Source organism: Mus musculus, chromosome X (genome assembly GCF_000001635.26).
Source record: "Mus musculus strain C57BL/6J chromosome X, GRCm38.p6 C57BL/6J".
NCBI lineage: Eukaryota > Metazoa > Chordata > Mammalia > Rodentia > Muridae > Mus > Mus musculus.
Window position 1 is genome coordinate 153,351,417 of NC_000086.7, and position 16,568 is coordinate 153,367,984.

At 40.6% G+C, this 16,568-nt stretch overlaps 1 protein-coding gene across 13 annotated transcripts in view; it reads left to right on the forward strand.

Moving 5' to 3' along the window:
• Nucleotides 1-16,568, forward strand: part of Klf8 (Kruppel-like factor 8) — a 173,587-nt gene that overhangs the window by 126,078 nt on the left and 30,941 nt on the right. For 2 of the 13 annotated variants that reach the window (XM_006528859.3, XM_006528858.3), the window contains one exon: nucleotides 8,880-9,067. The exons of 6 other annotated variants lie outside the window; for them this stretch is intronic. Coding sequence is in view for 1 of the 7 variants with exons in the window: in XM_006528852.4 (XP_006528915.1) it covers nucleotides 8,214-8,293; nucleotides 8,880-9,067 (268 nt within the window). In the remaining 6 variants the exon portion in view is untranslated. 5 more of the 13 variants (NM_001357183.1, XM_006528852.4, XM_030251350.1 and 2 more) reach the window with 5 other exon arrangements.

A 16,568-nucleotide genomic window follows, 5' to 3' on the forward strand; every position in this document is an offset into this window, starting at 1 on the left:
TTCTGTAAGTAGTTCTTTTTAATGCTACATGTTATTTCTGTTACAAAAAATGTGTGTGTGAACAAATTTAATGACACCGTACTTTTGTGTCTTACTGTTCAACTCAATATTACATAATATTTTATGTAGCCATGGCTGTATTGTATTGATAAAGTTAATTTACTTTCATTTTCCTCTCTCCCTTCCTTTCCTTCTTTTTAGCAGTTCTGGGGGGATTGGACCCAGGACTTGGCTTCTCAAAATTAAGCAAGCCTATTCTCACTGGAGTATATTACTATTCGTATTTTTACTTTGAGACAGGACCTTGCTTAGCAGCCAAGACTGGACTCCAATTTGTGTTCTTTTTGCCTCTCAGGTATCTATGATTATGGGCATGTGCCACTCTGCATAGCTAATAAGCATAAATTCTGATGTCTGTATATTATATCCTTTATGCTGCTATAATAGTATCACTTATTGGCTACATTTACAATAAGAGTGTATGTCTCAATGTTCTGAAACCCAGTACATATAAGATCAAGGATCTTGTAGTATCATATAAGGACTGTTTTTTGCTTTCAAGATGGTACTTTGTTGCTGCCCTTCCAGAAGTGTGAGTATTTTCTTCACATTGGCAGCGGAAATGGAAAGAGGGCAAGGGGCAAAGCCTCTCCCTTATGCCCTTGTATAAGAGTACTCATAGCTTTCTCAAGGCCCCTCCCTCTTAATACCATCACCTTGGGAATTAAGGTTGAAATATATGAACTTGGAGAGACTGCACACAAAATCTGACTAGTAGTGTATTTGTTATAATTGCATTCTGCAATTTAGCTACTTAATATCTTATTGTTGAGCTGAATCTCTTCCCATTCTATTTAAGTGTAAAGTGACCTTCCTTTGTCCTTATTTCCGTTTTTCCGTTAATAGACTTACGTCTTGCACTTAATTACCTAGTAAACTAATATGCTAAAGCATCTTGGTTTCTGTGAGATGGCTTTGTTGATTTGGGAGTCTATAATTTGTCATAACTAGCTGAGATAGCAGAGAGCAAAGAGTGTGGAAATGATGTTACAGAAGTAGATTGAGCCACAAGGAATGAGAAAGAGAAGAAGGTGAGGCATTTCAATGACCATAAATGGAAAAAGTAGTCTTGACTGTATTTCTCCAGAGTTGAGTCTCAGGACCAATAAGGTGTAATTGAGTCCAATGCAGATACAGCTTGTGAGTCCCTTGTCCAAGTGCTTGGAAATAGAAGTGTTTTAGGTTGCAGGGTTTTTTCCCTCAGATCTTGGAATAGTTATAAATTGATTATATAAGTAATATTTCCTGGGATATAGGTTTCATGCTTAAACATAAAACATATTTTTGTTTCATACCTATAGAAATAAAGGGTGATTTATATATAATATTGAATGAAAATGTACTTTTTGCATTTATATTCATTCAAGGCATGGGTATGTGTGTGCATGTGTGCACATATGTGGAAGTAGGAGAACCCATTGTGTAGAGTCCGTTTTGTCTTTTCATCATGTATGTGAATTCTGGGTCTCAAACTCAGTTCATCAGATTGGTCAGTCAACATACCTCACTAGCCTAGTGTAACTGTATTTTAAGTACAATACTATGAGAGCAGATAAGAGATATTTCTACTTGTACTATCTAAGGACTCAAAAAATGTATCAGAATTCGGAGCCTTTTAGAGTTCTGGGTTAGGGTTCCTCAACTTGTAATAGCAAAATGTACTCTGTACCAAGTACATGTATTGATATATCGTTATAATAACTTCTTGGTGTCCTTTTGTCCTCTTGGCAGCATATATATGTATATATATGTATATATATATACATATATATATATATATACATATATATACATACATATACATATATATATATATATATATATATATATATATATGCATTTCTCATTTTACAAACAATGAAACCAAGGCCCAGGTAGCTTTTATAAGTTGTCTGATGCCATGCAGCTACTAAGTGATAATAGCAGCATTAACATGCAAGACACCTAGCTCTTATTTTTATTTATTACACTGTTTCAGCTTTCACTGGGTATTTGCCACGGTATAGGCGCTACACTCAAAAATGGAAAACTTGAAGAAAGTGACCTATGACCACTAAACTCCTGCTATCAAGGAGCTAATCGTCAAAGGAGTATGATTGCACCAAAAAGATCAGTTTAATAAGATGAAGTGAGCCCTATGAGAGAGGTATGCATCATGATGTAAGAGCCAGAAGAAAGCCTTTTAGTACAAAGTGGGGGTTCAAGAAATAAGGGCAGGTGGCTTTCCCTAAGTTCCACATTGAAAATGCCGCGCCCTATTACCCAGTCTGCCATGGCTCTAGGAGAAACAGACAAGTTTGATTTTTATTTGTAGAGCAGGGTATTAAAATCCTCCTCTAAATCAAGATGTCTCTCCAATAAGTGAATTGTTGGACTGGAAGAGTTAGCTTCACACTGTTTTGCTGAAGATCAATTATGTCTGAGTTACTTTCAGGAGCTACGACAGTATCTGTAGCATCGTTTACTTATTAGTCTTTAAATGAACTTACTTTAATAAAAATAAATTTCTATGAAAACAGCATAACTGAAAATGGAAAACCAGTTTTATTTTCTGTAAATAGAAGGTAACCATCAAAATAAACACACAGTATGGGAAAGTATTTATCTGTGTGCCACCCAAAATGATGCTTTATGGCAGTATTGGCATACATACCACACAGTGAAAAATAGCAAAATAACATCATCAGGCCTCAACATTCTGTAACTGGGGTGAGTAACTCTTGTGAGGATTTGTGTCTCCCACATTTTATTTTCAGCATCACTGTGCATATTTCCTTTACTTGGCCACACAGCTCTGACCATTTCAGTTGTGTGTTTCACCCATGTAAACAGGTGTATCCCCGTGGCATACTAATTAGACTCAAACCATTTATCTCATCGTAGGCAGTGAATTGCTGCTGCTAATCTGCTTGCCATACTCATTTACATTCATTGCTGTACTGACTTGAGAGAGTAATGCCCTGTCGTCCCTCCCTGTCAGGCTGCTTTAACTGTATCTGTCTTATTGACTTGAGGGATCTACTACAATTCAAGGCTCTTTGGTGAAACAGAACTAAAGAACTATAGGATAAAGCTTCAGTACTTTTAGTAGCCTGTGTTAAGAAAGATTCTAAGAACTCACCATAGGTGTAACCCCAATCAGGTGTTCCATTTTACTTTCTAAAGTAGCAATAGACTTACCTCGGGGTACAGATTAATTTCTTGTTTGGGATACAATGGCAAGCAGGCCATATCCTTTGATAGGGATATGATAACTGCTTATTGTGACTTTGGGGACCTAGTACTCCTGGATTAGCTCAGTGATTAAGGGATTCCTATCCCATTTAAGGATAATAATTTGTAGGTAATTTCATATGTTTATATGTTTAATATGAAAGCAAGAATCCAAATCTTATACTGACTCTGGAAAATACATTCTAGGGAAAAGGCCAAGGATATTACCCCTTTCCTGCAGGTGAGGCTGAGGCTCCCAGTTTTTCTGGTTTGACTTGGTTGCTGACTATAAAGGAAGGCTCTTCCTTCTTCCAACTTATGGGTGTGGTAACTTCTGTAGTCTGAGTAGTATGAAAATCCATGGGAGCCCAACACACAGGAGCCTAACATAGCACCGCACCACCACTACTAGCACCACAGCTAATCAAGCTTTTTACTCATAAAGTTAGTAGCCTAAGGCACAACTAAATTTATAGCAGTTTGTAGGCCTGCTAGAGCTTGCATGGGATGGTATTATCCTTAGAGGATTTTAAATTCTGGCCATAGGTTCTGGGCTTACTGGACATTCTTAAGGTGAATTTAAACCTCTGGATGTCTTAGAGCAAACTATTTGGTTTCTGTTTTTGTACATCAGTGTGCTTATGTATATAAGGGTAGTAAATACAAAGACTATGGGTTGTTGCTTCAACTTCTGCAGCCAGAAAGGAGACTCAAAGTTCAGAGGTTCCATTGTTAAGAAGACTACCACTAGTTAACCTTTGAGAGCTTCTTTCATGCCAAGGACTGTGCTTTGTAGGCCTTAATCTCACCGGAGCTGAGGTAGGATTTTTAGGGACTGATTGCTGATAAGACTATGGAGATAGTAAGAGAAAAACACTTTGGTTCCGTCCATTCTGGGAAAGAAGCCCTGAAGTTTAACATCGATAGTCACGGCAACAGCCTCCTCGGTGTGTTATTTAATCTTTTCTGACAGTTCTGGGAAGTAAGGACTAACAGAATCTCTGTAAAAGAAACCCATATGGAAACTGGTGCTTTGAGATGTGGAGAGCTTTTGCTCAGTGTCTTGGAGCTTATAAACCAAGCTTCTTTTTCCAGGTCTTCTCTTCTTAGCTAAATAGATATCCCTCTTCCAAAGTCCTTTGCCACCAGTAATCTTAGTTGTTACTCTCTGATACTCAGGAGGAACTCAAGGCTGGTTCAACATTAGCAGAGAGGCAAAAGATCTCCCTTTAACTGAGCTTGCAGGGGACTGTACCCCCTGGGGAACTACAAAGGGAAAACAAAAAGAAGGGAGTGGAGACACTCTTGTATTGTTTTGGGTGATAGTCTTGTTGTCTCAGGAGCAATAATAACTAGAGGAGGCAAATTTTTCTGTTTATTTCCCTCCTTGGCCCCAGGCTGCTCTATCCTTTTGGCCCCCTCCTTTTCCTCCCCTGTCCTGTCCCCATCCTTATCTCTCTTCTCTTCTCTTCTCTTCTCTTCTCTTCTCTTCTCTTCTCTTCTCTTCTCTTCTCTTCTCTTCTCTTCTCTTCTCTTCTCTTCTCTTCTCTTCTCTTCTCTTCCGAGAGACAGGGTTTCTCTGTGTAGCCCTGGCCGTCCTGGAACTCACTCTGTAGACCAGGCTGGCCTCGAACTCAAAAATCCACCTGACTCTGTCTCCCAAGTGCTGGGATTAATGGCGTGCGCTGCCGCACCACCACCAGGCACTCATCACTCTCTTTTCCCCCTTCTCCTTAGCTACAGGTCTTAAAGTATTTTAAATTTGTTGTTGTTTTTTCTGCTGGGAGCAGTAGGGGTGGTGGTGATGAAGGCCTCTTCCTGAGGCTTTTCCTCTGCTTCTCCCCCTTGCCCTCCTTCTGGGCTCCACCCCCATAGTTTGTTAGCTGGCCTTCTCAAGAAGGAAGGGAAGCAGGAGAATGAGAAGGAAGAAGGGCACTACAGAGAGCAACATCTTGTGAGACCCAGGTGTCTGCAGGCTTCTTGGCTATAGTCCTTAAGTCCAGTATGTAATTTAACCCTCTTCCTTATACATGTACAGGAGAGCTCAAGATGCCCAGTTCCCCTTTTGCTTCAGGTGAAAAGGGAGAAGTTGAAGATACTGCGGGTTGCTATTTGATTTATTTCTTAAGCCCCTTAAGAGAAGGGGAGCCCGTGGTGCTTCCTAAAACGAAGAACCCTAGTTAATTCTTGATGTTTGCTCTCTCACAACATTCCATCTGACACAAAGGGTACACCTAGCCTAGATAAAAGTGTATTGTTGCTCAGTGTGTTTCATCGACTAAATGGATGGAAAAAGGGACAGGAAAGATACTTGAGTGTATGTATCCAAGGTTTAATAATTTACTTTGTTTTTTCCCAAAATCAGAATTTGCCCATCCAGTACAGTTTTCTATACAAATGCAGTTGAGGCAGACAAAATCTGGGATGTAAAATAAATTAGGTCTCCAGAAAAACTTTTAGCGAGAGTATAAATTGTTTGGCTATCTTCAGGTGGATTGACACATCTTCTTGAACCTGCATAGATTAAACAAAGAATTTACCATGACAAAAGGGTACGCCCAGCTTAGATAAAGAGTTCTAGTGGCTATTAATGGCAGTATTACAGAAGTCTACCCATCTTTGTTTTTCACATCACAAAAGTGTATTTGTCTTGAACATAAACAGTTTTACATCCTTGAATCTAAAACTTTCTGTCATTACTGAAGATAGCCTTGGGCTAGTGAAATATCCTTTTCTTAAAAGCAATATTTATTAGATTTTATATATTAAGAACATAAGGATACAAGGTATAATGTGACCCTTTTTAAAAACGAATATATAGAGTTGTACATTATGTGGCTCCCTCTTAATAAGTCTTACCTTGTAATTGCAGCAGGTGTGTACGCAGTGGTAGAAATATGGTATAGAGAGATAGTGAGGCATTTGTAAAAACCCCTATAACAGGGGCATTCTTTTACGTAGCAAGTATACATATCTGCTGTTTAATCTTTGTCCCTTGATTTCTATGTATGAAAACGATAGCGCTGGTACCTACCTATACCACTGTCAGAACGATTCAGTGAGGCTCAGAACAGAGTTCAGCACTTAGTTACTGCTCTGTAACGATGAATGATAATAATACTCAGCATCTACATTGCAGACCTACTGACACCTGATACCTAACCAGGACTTTATAGTTTAATAATGAGAAGCAGTTATAACAACACATAGGTACCTGGAGGTGCTGAAGCAAATGGTCAGTTCTTCCAAACGTAATGAAATTAGGAGAGGGGGTGACCTTTACTTGGTCCTTTTAAAAAGGTGAACAGAGTTTAGGCCACGTCAACAAAAAAGGTAAGGTGTCTCGTGGCCTAGAGATTAATTGAGAAAATCCTGGTCTTATCAGAAATTTGGAGTCCAGTAGAGCAGCAAAACCCCTGCTGCTTGAGATAAAGGTAGGGTCCAGATCATCACAACAGGTTAAAGGACTTGAACATTTGCATAGTTGGTGAACTACTAGTAGAGAACTGACTGGGGAGGGAAGGAAAAGGAGATTTTTAAAACATATCTGAGCAGAAATAGCAATTAAGCAAATGGACAAACATGCTGGGCACATACTGAGCTGTGACCCTCAGGTTTGTTGTTTGGTTTTTTTTTTTTTACTCTTTTTCTTTTGAGGCTGGGTGTGACATTGCATTCCTGTAAACTCAGAACCAAGGAGGCTGAGGCAGGTGAGTGGTGAGTTTGAGGACAGTCTAAGCTGCATTAGCCTGAGCTCTATCATAAGATTACCTCCTATTTCAAACAAACAAAAAAACAACAAGAAGAAACATAAGCTGGGGATCCAACTGAGTGATAGAATGCTTGCTTAGAATACACTAGGCCCCGAATTCAATCTACATTACTCCCTGATGGGACATAAAAATATAGTGCTACCTGCTGTCTAGGGTTGTTATGAGGAATAAAGGAAAATTGAGGACTATAATGGTACCTGGCCTAGTGAACTGCCCATATGAGGTGCTGAAGACATGGAACCTATTATTTCTTTTGCTTGGCTGCTCCTTCTGTTCCTCCGCTTTGTTTCTCCTCTCTCTCTCTCTCTCTCTCTCTCTCTCTCTCAGAATTGTGGTAGGGAAGAGGCACTGGAAGGAGGCTGTGGTTGTCTGTGACTTCCTGGGTTTCCATTAAAATGAACTAGAGACAGACTTTAAGGCAAGGACAAGGAAATGCTGGAAAGATGGTGGCTTCTATTCTACGGACCCAGTTCTTCGGGGATGTTAGCCAATGCTTAGCTGAGAGGCGGTCTCAGGGGGTTGAGAACTCTATTCTTAGAGAGCTGGGAGACTCAGAAAGCCTTCCTGTTGCCAATCCGTGATCATTTCATCTTTACCTAGTTTCCTCTCACCTCCTATTGCTAGAAAATTCACCCAGCTCTTCTTTCCTCTTAAGCTTCATCCCTAAAAAGACACTGTGACCCCTCTGTCTTTGCTAGTGTCACATGTTGCCATGGAGAACTGGGAGGGTTAAAAAAATCCATTTACTGTTACCATCTTACTGGCACTCCCCATTCTGCTTCCCTTTCTCCCTAGAAATCTCTTACTCCCAATCACCACACCCTTCCCAACCTCCCTTGGAGTGCTTAAGTCTGGGTGGATAGTTGACCAAGTAGTGTGCCTGAAAACCCCTGCTGGGGACTAAGGATGCACCGAAAAGGCTTTCAGTCATACCTGCAGCTGCAGGAGGCCAACTGAGACGGCCGCCAGGGGCGAGACTGGCTCCTGGCTCCTAGGGCCCGCCCCACCCCCTCCTCTGTCCCTCCGCCTCTTCTGCCCCACCCATCTCTACCCCCTCCTACTCCACTCCCCTCTAGCGGCCACTTGTCCCTTTTAAGGAACTCCACCCTAGGTGGAGTCCTCATAGTCGCACCTCTCTTCTGGGCCTAGTCTGACACAGAAAGAGCTATGTACTCCATCTGCTCAGATTGCCTGGGGAGAGCACCAGGCTTTGACCCGCGGGTGCGGTATACCAGTGGGGCGGCCAGGTACCACCGAGAAGTCTCTCAGGCGCGGTCCTGCGGGAGTGCCTCCCACTCGCGTTGGAGTCCCTGCCCTGGGCCGGTGTTTTCCTATATGTTTCGACCAATCGTTGGCGTCTTTTCCTCCTTTCTTTTTAGGAAGGCGCCGGGTGTGCAGCACTAACCGCTGCGAGGAGGGGATCCTCTGGCGCTGTCTCCTTGTGGGTCTTCACTGACTCCCCCTCTCTCTCTCTCAACTTTGCGTTCAAGTCGTGATCTAAGGTTTGGGTGCTTTGCTGGGACCCCGCCCGTGCTCTCTAGGCGAGGGTTTGAGGAGTTCTGAGGTGGGTGGAGAATGGGCTTGGCCGGAACTGAATCGGTTGAGGTAAAAGGGGAACGCAGGAGCTTCAGCGCTGGCCACTTCGCCCCGGAGAAGCCGCTGTATTTTTAGCACAGGGAAGGCTGCAGTGGGAGGATTCTTTTTAGGAAGTCGGCTCCACCGCCCCGATTCGGGGCTTGGATGCTTGAAAGCTTTGTTTCCCTTGTTCTGAGGGTGGCCCAGCTGGGTCTAAATCGACTCCCTCCCTTTTTCGTTTTCCCTATCCTTTTCCAGCCTGGAGAAAACAGGGAGGTGGGGGACCAAGGAAGAGAAGGCTAAAGCGTGTTACCAGGCGCGCTGTCAGACATGGGCGGGTGCAAGGGGAACAGCTGCCTTGAGATCAGCTCTGGAGTATGAGTCTCTGAGAGGACTGCGTGAGCTCCGGACACTTCAGGAGTCGGCAGCGGCTGGAGGCATAGGCGGTAAGTGACTTGGGAAAGGACCACTCTTTCAGTCTTCAGTCAGGGTTCTAATCCCCGCACCCCGCGTGCCAACCGCACACACCCACTTGGCTTTGGGTTTTAGCAGTGAAGTGGGATGGGGGAGACGAGTAAGCGGAAGGGGGTAAGAACATTATGTGGAATCAAATTCAACTCAATGGAAAAAGACTTCCCTTAAGGATCGCGGAGACTAAGAGGAAGGGTACTTCAGGGGGGGCTTGTGGAAGAATTGAAAAGGGACACGAATGGATAGGTATGTCTAGTTCAGTCTGTCCTGTCTAGGTGCTCTCAACCCTCCTTAAGTGGTACGGTTTGTTTTAACCCTGTACATGCAAAGTCTCTGTGCGAGAGAAGAGGATTTGGAGGAGCACTGAACCCACTTACGTCACCCCCTCCCTTCCCCCAAGCAGTAGCAGGTACCTAGAGATGCTTCTAAAACGAGGGAGGAGGGGAAGGGAAGAGTTAAGTTGGGAGCCTGCCCTCTAGGTACTGATAGCAGATCCCTTCTGTGGAGGAGCTGCTTAGGACATGCCCCTCTTTAAGGGGGGGGGTCGTCCCCTTGGTTGGGGGAGGAAGCCAAAGCATAGCCCTGTCTAGGCTCTTAAGGATGTGGCCAAGGGGTTAGCTCCTGTAGGTGGAAGATCAGCCAGAATTGCTGTGACTACTGGAGCAAAGGGACTTGCTTAGCCACAAAGTGAAGCTTTTTGTACTTTTTTTGACCCTAAGAATTTTGTAGAAACTAAACCATGTCGTAACAGGTGGCCAGGGGAACAGTACCTTATTTTCTCTATATTGTAATTGCGGGAAAAATTTATAAAGTACTTGTATGTCATTTAGCATAATAGTGATGGAGAAAAGAGAAAAAGAGACTCATCTCTAGACTTGGATTTAACCTGAAGATGGTTTGTGATAATAAAAAGATCTACTTTGAAACCCTTCTACCAGCATGAACTAGTTATATGACCATGCACCGTGCTTTTCTCCTCTGAGGGATGCATATTAAAATTCTTATTCAGAAGGTATATATGATACAGGCTGCTCCAACTCGCCGTTCTTCATGTTTTCTTACTCTGGGGTTTTCTCTGGCTCACTGCTGATAGACTTCGTACTTCATTGTCCTTAAAGCACATTTCAGATGAAGGGGAAAGAAGGCCTGTGCAGTTTGAATCGCTTGCTCAAAGACAGGCTAGAATATATGCCTTATTTGTTTGTGATTTAACATTGTTCTCCCTGGCTGCAAGAGAAAAGGCCACTAATCTGTCTATCTTCTGATTCTTTGGTTGGTTTAACCACGATGATGTAACCAGCAAGACCTTTGAACAGCAAACCAGTGGCTCACAAGTGACTTCGTCCTCTTCTTCAAAGTCTGGGGGGAACCCTTATGAGAGAGACCATCCTTGGAAACTGTTGGTGAGACAGGCTAGGCACAGTGCCTTTAGGTTAGCTTAGAGGACAGATAGGCAAAGGATGCAGGAAGGGTGGAAATCCAACTTCAAATGTGTAAGTGATAAATATAACTACCCAGCCTGTCCTCAAGACCAAATTGCATAAAAGCTCTGCGCTCATAGAAAGAACCCTCTTGCTTTCAGAGCATACAGGATAAAAAAAAATTGGTGGGAAAAAATGTTCAGGGCAGCCACCCTCATTTTTGTAGTGTGTGTATTTCAGAGATGAGGCTCTTAGTGGTTCCTGCTGGTTGCTTTTTTGTTTTGTTTTGTTTTGTTTTGTTTTTGAAATTTCCAGGGTATGAAGCCTAGCTATTATTAGTCTTCAGGGTGCCTGTTTCTCATGTGAAGGAGGTGGGTCTTGACGACTCATCCGTTTCGACTCTGCCAGGGGCTTATTAATGTTTGTTACATTTAGATGTTTTCTTTATTCTCATATTTTATTATTATTATTTACGTGTTTTTTTGTACGCATATAAAGTAAATGCTGCATGTGTGAAGAAGCTAGAATTATGGGTAATTGTGAGCTGCCCAACATGGATGCTGGGAATAGAACCTGGGTCCTCTGGAAGAGCAAAAAGTGCTCTTAACCTGTAGCTATCACTCCAGCCCTGTGCATTTATTTATATGTTTGCCTTAGTTTGGAGTCAGTTGTACTTTATGGGCTCACTTAAATTGTTGAATGAAGGAAAAATGCCTTCTTAATACAGAATTCATTTAGCAAAATGGCATACTGGATGTTAGGTACTGAGGGGAAAAGGTGTCTCCCCACGCCCTCCCCCCCAGTAGACATTGAAACCAGGAGCTGGTGTATTATTGGAGTTTTTAAAAATGGCAACAGGGTGTAGTAGAACTGGCCTTGAACTCTCTCAATTCTCCTCTCTCAACCTCCTGAGTGCTCCAGTTATCATCAGCATGAACTGTTATAACTACTGAGAAGTTTTAAAGCTTGCTTTCTGTTTGAATTCTTTTCTTTATCCTCCAACCAGATTTGTATTCTTATTTAAGTCCTGCTGATGTCCCTGTCCTCCACAGATCTTCCTTATCTCCTCAGCTATTATCAGATTGTCTTCATATGTTCTATAAGACAAATAAACTGTCTTATAATATGCTTGTTTTTATGTGTGTCCTGATAAGTATTTATAGCATTCCATCCATCTCTCATTCCTACCTAAAATGCGTTACTATGAAAACTTTATTTTCTTTTGCATCTGTAAATATTAGTTTGAAGAACTACATGATTGTTCCTGAATTTTCTAGGACCTTGATCATTGCCTGCTGCATTTTGGCTTAGTTGTGTTTATAACTAAGCCCCCAGTCCCCTTTGAGACTCAGAGCTAGTTGATGACGCTCCATACCATTGCGGCTTCATACCACTTACCTTTCCCTTACATCCTTTCCTTTGCAAACACTTGGTACATATTTTGTGAGATGATGATCTAAGGTCTTACTCCTTGTTTAGTTTTTCAGTGCAGCCCTTGCTGTCCTGGAACTTGCTTTATAGACCCGGGCTGGTTTCAGAACTCACAGATTTGACTGCCTCTGAGTCTGGAGTCCTGGGCTTAAAAGCATTCGCTACCACTGGTCCTGTATAAGGTCTTACTCTAACTAAACTGCTTTTTGGTAAGTGAAAAGAAACTGATCAGTGTAGTTGACCTAATTGATCAGCTGTTCAGTTTTCTTTTTAGCTTACATATGGATATCATTTGTTTCAATTTTATAAGTAGAAGTTAGATTTCTGATCTGTTTATGAACCATAATTTAACTTTATCCCCTAGCCTCGTTCCTAATTTCAAAAATGATATGGTACATTATAGTTATAAATAATATATTGAAATGAAGGATTTTACTGGTTTTGCAATTTTGAGTGTGTTGTTTACTTTTTTTTTTTAACAGCAAGTATTAACAGGTTTCTTTTTTTTTTTAAGATTTATTTATTTATTATATGTAAGTACACTGCAGCTGTCTTCAGACACTCCAGAAGAGGGAGTCAGATCTCGTTACGGATGGTTGTGAGCCACCATGTGGTTGCTGGGATTTGAACTCCTGACCTTCGGAAGAGCAGTCGGGTGCTCTTACCCACTGAGCCATCTCACCAGCCCGTGTTGTTTACTTTTTAACGTCATTGTGTATCTGAAGGGGAAAAATGTAAATTATTGGTCTGGAAGTTAGTTATAAATCTCTAGAACGTGCTACATGCTCTGTATCATATACTAAAAATGTTAACTGTGTATTTAGATTTTTTAAAGTACAATGTGGATTTTTTTTTTGGCTGTGCTAGGAATGAAATTTAAGGGTCTTGTATATGCCAGAAGTATTTTGCCGATGAACTACATCCCTAGCCTATGAGAGTTTGAAGGTACAATCGTGTAACTCTAGTACTTGCTAAGATATTTCAAACATGCCTTCTGATAGGGGTAGCGGCATGCCATTAATCCCAAAACTCCACCAGAGGCACAGGCAGGCAGATCTTTGAGTTCTAGGATAATCAGTTCTCCACAGAAAAACCCTGTCTCAAAAACAAACAACAAAACCACTCACATTTTGACATTTTGTTTTAACCACCAGCTTACCATTTCTGAAATAGAACCTATTTTTTTTTTACCACTAGACTTACCATGGCTCATTCAACACTTTTCCCCTTTTCATTTCCTTGTTTCTACAACTTGCCATTATGATAACCTTGGCGAAGTTACTTAAACTATGCATGTGAGTGTTCTCTGTGAACCAGAGATGGTAGTACAAACTACTTCCGTGGCATTGAGGAACATAATTGCTTTAATCTTATGAAAACACTTTCAGAATTTATGAAAGTATAGTAAGCAGTGAAAAAAAATGTAGTTTTAGTTGTGTTTCTCATATCTTATGAACAATATACAGCCTTATCTGTCTTTCATTATTCTCAAAATTGCCACAACCTTAATTTAGGCCAGAGGCTTAAATAATTACCTTATATACCAGTTACAACTCACATAAATGTTTTATTTTTCCTAAAAATTTTAAATGCTCATTGAACAGATTATTTATTTTATTTTATTTTATTTTTTTTTAATTTTTTTTTTTAAGATTTATTTATTATTATATGTAAGTACACTGTAGCTGTCTTCAGACACACCAGAAGAGGGAGTCAGATTTTCTTACGGATGGTTGTGAGCCACCATGTGGTTGCTGGGATTTGAACTCTGGACCTTCGGAAGAGCAGTCGGGTGCTCTTACCCACTGAGCCATCTCACCAGCCCTTATTTTATTTTCTTAATGGACGTATTTTAAATTGGTAATGTTCCGTATGGTCCAAGACCTGATGTATAAACAAAAGGCTATATGGTGAAAATTCTTCCTCTTGTTCATGGCCATTTGTTACTTCTTCTTCCTCACCAGAGGCAACTAAAATTACTAGTTTTTATGATTCTTTGTGGAGATATTTGAGGTATAGCAAATAATTAATACACATGTATATATTATTCAACATTTTTATTCTTTTTTATTTTTTAATCTGAAGTCCTTTTTAAAATTTTTTGTTTTTATACATTTTAATTAAAATATAATCATATCAGCTTTTTTGCCTTTCTGTACATGCTTATTTGCCTTTTTAACCCATTAATTTTTTAAAATTTATTTTTGAGAGTGTAATTGAATTATATCTCTTCCTTTTTACACACAAATACTAACACATCCTGCAGTATTGTTCTACTGTTTGTTCTTCCTACTTAAAAATCTACTTGGGAGATACTTCCCCATAGGTTCACAACAATGCCTCGTTATTCTTTTCGACTGTATAGGTTTTAACTAGATCGTTAAGGCTTTATTGAGCCAGTTTTCTATTGATCAACATTTAGGATATTTGAAATTTCTGTAGTGTGTCTAATAGGAATGAAAACTCTTATGTAGTATATATAAGGCTGTTATAATGAAATCTCACTAACTGGGTGCTTTAAACAACAGAAGTTCTGGTTTTTTAGTTGCAGGGGCTAGAATTTAGGGATCAGGGTCTCAGCATAGCCATATATATGTACTGCGATGGCTGCTTTCCTACCTCACATTGCTGTATTCTTGGCTGTCTATTTTGTGTAAGTGAAGAGATGGAGAAGCCTCCTGTGTTTCTTCTTACGGGATTTCTCTTTTGTGATTAGCGTGCTACCTAGATGACCTCATTTACTTTGAATTATTTCCATAAAGGCCATATATCTATAAACAAGTCACCTCAGGAGTGACAGCTTCCACATACAAATTGGGGGCAGGGGGGCATCAACCCACTTTGTCTAATCTCATGATCCTAAAAATTGGCCAGTTGCCAACATTTTAAAGTTGGATTTCATTTAAAGTCTAGATTCCATTTTCTCCAATAATTATTAGATGAAAGAATATGGTAAGGTTTTATACAATATTGCAGATCGTGGCGCACGCCTTTAATCCCAGCACTTGGGAGGCAGAGGCAGGCAGATTTCTGAGTTCGAGGCCAGCCTGGTCTACAAAGTGAGTTCCAGGACAGCCAGGGCTATACAGAGAAACCCTGTCTAGAAAACCCAACCCCCCCCTCAAAAAAAATCAAAACCCCACAATATTACAGATCAATGAGTCTTTGCAGCTGTGGCGTTTCATTCTTTTTCTCAACTGGAACTTAACTGCTGTGTGCCAGTTGCATTCACTGCACATTTTGTCTTATGATTCATACCACAATTAGTGGGCACCTTTACCCTCTTTATCAATAACCGAGCTTATTGTGAGGTACGAAAGTACCTCTATTATCGTTTTCAACTTTACCAAACTATTCCAGAGTGCAGGGCTGTATCTTTTTCATCTAAAAAAATTATTTTTGAGAATTTTATACAGGTTTATAGTAGAATATGATCATATCCACCTCTCATTTTCCTACTTCCAATTTGCCTCCATCTGTTACCCACTCAACTTCATTTTTTCCTTTTCCTTTTTAAAAAACCAACTCTCTAAGGCTAAGGAACGGCTACTACCCATTTGTGCATGCATGTGGAGCCATCTACTGGAGGGAGCATGTGCAACCTACTGATGGCCACACCCACAAAGAATGCTCAGCCTCAGCAACTGTAGCTTCTGACAGGCCGAGCCTTGTGGGCTTCTCCATTCACACTGGACGTTCTAGCAGGTCATGAGTGGGATAACTAGATCATGTTTAGAAGAAAGTATTCAAATATGTTCGGGTACATCAAACCTGGACTCAGATCCCAGCCCGACGACCATTTCTATCTTACATGGCTTTAGCATTGCTTGATCTCTCTGACTGACCCTGTACTCCTTTGTGTGTATACGGCATCAACAGTAGTACGTGTTTTATTCTTGTATAAAAGAAAATGGGGCCTAGAGCCACCATGAGAAAGAGGAGAGGACAAAATGGACGAAACCCCTCGAGGCTATGCTACTGGCCACCTACATGACTGGAACTTGTTGAAGTGACACTGCAGAACTTCAACCTCTGGGATTGTTAAGATGAACTGATAAAAAAATAATGATAGGTGTCGTGCTAGTAACTGGTTTGGATTTTTACAAGGCGACTATACTTTTGTACCTTTTGTGATTTTTATTTTTTTCTTCTGACGGAAGTACACAGATTAAAGGAGTAATCCTTAAAACTTACCTGGAGATTTTTATAATTGCTTTGTGCAAATTCCATGTGTCATTATGATATATCTTCTTGACAACCATATGTGGGGTAGGTTAAACTCACATATCTGTATTTTGTACAGAAGAAGATCCAGGTGTATAGAAAGGGTCAACGAGTCTCCCAAAGTCACATTCATTGTCTCTTCATTTCTTTTCACAATGCTTCACTACTTGAAATGTAGGAAGCTACCATATGTTAGCAATCTCATTTTCCACACTAACATTCACCCATGATATATATCGTCAGCTTCACTATTTGTCAGAAGAGAGAACGGAATGATATCTACTCAAGATTCTCTTGAACAATTAGGTTGTTATCTTAAAATTAATATCCTTTTATGAAACATTTTTCTTTTTTAAAAAGAAGGTATCATTAGATTTGGGGTATCATAAAGTAATAAAGT